This window comes from Eimeria mitis, genomic scaffold (assembly GCF_000499745.2).
Source record: "Eimeria mitis Houghton genomic scaffold, Emh_scaff2238, whole genome shotgun sequence".
NCBI lineage: Eukaryota > Apicomplexa > Conoidasida > Eucoccidiorida > Eimeriidae > Eimeria > Eimeria mitis.
This window is the reverse complement of record NW_013570565.1, coordinates 4963-7871: the sequence shown is the minus strand read 5'-3', so window position 1 is coordinate 7871 and position 2909 is coordinate 4963. Positions and strand designations below refer to the sequence as shown.

General features: G+C 49.9%; 1 protein-coding gene across 1 annotated transcript in view; it reads right to left on the bottom strand.

Moving 5' to 3' along the window:
* EMH_0050780 (uncharacterized protein) overlaps window positions 1-2239 on the bottom strand; it is a gene marked incomplete at both ends in the record, with an annotated part of 2599 nt that extends 360 nt beyond the window's left edge. The window contains 4 exons of the mRNA XM_013496684.1: window positions 3-20; window positions 487-544; window positions 800-1023; window positions 1342-2239. Of these exons, the coding sequence (XP_013352138.1) occupies window positions 3-20; window positions 487-544; window positions 800-1023; window positions 1342-2239 (1198 nt within the window). The remainder of the gene's footprint in view (window positions 1-2; window positions 21-486; window positions 545-799; window positions 1024-1341) is intronic.
* Window positions 2240-2909: the final 670 nt, after the last annotated feature.

Genomic DNA, 2909 nt, shown 5'->3' with positions numbered 1-2909 from the left:
AGCTGCTGCTCTATCTCTCGCTCCAGCAGCAAACATCTACGGCTTACTGCAGCACCAGATACACCGCAGCAGCAGCAGGAGTATTTTTGCTGCTGTAAGTATCGCTGCCGGCTTCATTTGACTTCATTTGTTGAATGCGGCGTGCAGCAGCAGCAGCAGCAGCAGCAGCAGCAGGAGCCGGAGCAGCAGCAGCAGGAGCAGCAGCAGCAGCAGCAGCAGCAGAGAAGGCAGCAAGTCTAGCAGCAAGTATTTTACTTTTATGGGGTAATAGAAAACCCCTGATGCAGCAGCAGCAGCGGACCCCACGCAGATATCTCCCCCCCTCTGCGGTGTCTGTACACCTCAAGCAGCCACAATTAAATATTTTAGGTTTTGCTGCTGCTGCGTTTTTTCTTTCTTTTTGTGTTTTATATAAATCCTCCTCTAGAGATATACAAACTAAACCACCAGCAGGAATATATGTAAGTGCATGCACCGCTACATAACCTTCCTCCTGCTGCTGCTGTTGCTGCTGCTGCTGCTGCTGCTGCTGCTGTTGGTGCTGCTGCAGACAGCAGCAGCAAGTGGGGATGCAGCTGTGCTGCAGCAGCAGCAGCAGCGGAGATAAAACTAAGCCGCAGCAGTCTGTATAGGATTTGTTTGCTGCTGCTGCTGCAGCAGCAGGAGAAGAAAGAAAAGGCGAGGACTGCCACAAAAGTAAATATAAATGAATAAGCTCTTTTTTATTTAAAAATAATAAAACTGATGGAGATAGCTGCTGCTGCAGTCTACACACCAACACCACCACCTGCCTATACACCTCAGGCTGTCCCGCAGCAACACCTTCTTGCTGCGAATCCATACACAGCAGCTGCTCCACTATATCTACCTCTGGGTATATCTTGCTGCTGCTGCTGCTGCTGCTGCTGCTGCTGCTGCTGCTGCTGTGCTGCTGCAGCAGCTGTTTGTTTTTTCTTTCTATCCCTGTCTTTATAAGGGTCCGCATGAAGTGCAGAACGTATGTGGGGTTTAGTTTAGCTTCTGCTGCAGCAGCAAACAGCAGCGGCAGCAGCGGGCATTCAACTGCATGCATGCAGCAGCAGCTGAGTATACACCGCATAGAACAGAATACAAATGGGCAACTGTATGGGTTTACACAGCAACTATACACACGCATAAATGTATATAAAGGAGACAAACAAAAACAGCAGCAGCAAGGAATATAACCCCCCCCATACACCACAGGCGTAGCTACATATATTCTCTCCCTAAACAACACCTCCCCCGGCTCTATCTTTCGGTTCGCTATTGCTGCTGTATGTACACCGCAGCGTACAATAGACACAGCACAACCCTCAATACCAAAAGCTAAATCAAGGGGCCCCCCGGGGGCCCCCCCGGGGCCCCCCCCCGGGGCCCCCCCGTGGGGCCCCCCCGGGGCCCCCCCGTGGGGCCCCCCCGGGGCCCCCCCAGGGGCCCCCCCGGGGGCCCCCCAAGGGGGGCCCCCCTCTCCTGTTTGTGGTGCAGCGAGAGAACGAATGAGGAAGGTATGGGGCAGCTGGGTTTGCTGCTGCAGCAGCTTCTCTTCTGTGTTTATAAGCAGCCGCAGCACGGAGCGGTTGCGGGGGGCGGTGTATAGGGCCCCCCATAGACACTCGCATGCTGCATGCAGCTGATTGAGGTGTATGTACACCTCAGCTAACATAAAAAAACCCTCAGGGTTTCTGGGGTTACGATCCAGGAATCTTATTATTGCTCCTTCTGCTCCCTTTAAACCACCAATCTGCTGCTGCTGCTGCTGCTGCTGCTGCTGCTGTTGCTGCTGCTGCTGAGGTTTCTGCTGCAGCAAATCCTTCAACAGCTGACGCAGCAATAACAACTCGTGCGTCTCACGCTGCTGCGCTGAATCCTCACCCCGCTGCTGCCGCTGCTGCTGCTGTTGCTGCTGCTGCTGCTGCTGCTGCTGCTGCTGCTGCTTGGCCCCTGATTCCTGCTGCCTCAACTCAGCACCCCACAGCGAATCATCTTCTTCTGGCTGCAGCTCTGCCTCTGCGTCAGGAGAGGAGCTGCGGGAGGGGGGAGACAACCCCAGGCCCCCTGTATCTTCTGTGCTGCCCCCTGCTGCTGCTGCTGCTGCTGCTGCTGCTGCTGCTGGTGCTCTTGCTGCTGCTGCTGCTGAGGTGGAAGCCTTCGAAGACAGAGGCTGCAGCTGCTCCGAGCACACGGGGCGGGCGAGGCCCCATACTTGGTTCGTCAGCATCGTTGACGCTGCTGCTGCTGCTGCTGCTGCTGCTGCTGCTGCTGCTGCTGCTGCTGGGGGAGAGCAGCTAATCCCGAACTAAGCCATGAATATATACTTAAATTTATTTTAAATTTATTGACAACAAAAATATTAAATAAATTAGCGTTTCATACTACAGGGGTATCACTGCACCGCAGCACAGCCGACTGGGATGGAGCCGCAGCAAGCGCCGCCCCTACAGCAGTATATTTACAGAGAAATAAATAAAAACAATAAAAAAAAACATTAAAATTAATTATAAATGTATTTTAATTGAATATAAATTGAAAAAAAAAAAAAAAAAGGAGAAAATACACCCCAGCTGTGCATACACCCCAAACGGTGGCTGCAGCGAACCGATGAAACCCTGAAACGAGAGAAAACAAAATATTTATTTTTGTTGTTTTTTTTGGTTTAATTTATTTTTAATTTATTTATTTTATTTATTTTATTTATTTAATTTAATTTAATTTATTTTATTTATTTTATTTAATTATTATTCATAATTATTTCGGCTTACAACCCGCACCGCTCACAGGGAACCACTGGTCACCCCAATGGTCAGGGCCCGCAGCCGACACACAGCAAAACTAATGAAAACAAAATAAACTAAATAAATTAAATAAATTAAATAAATTAAATAAATTAA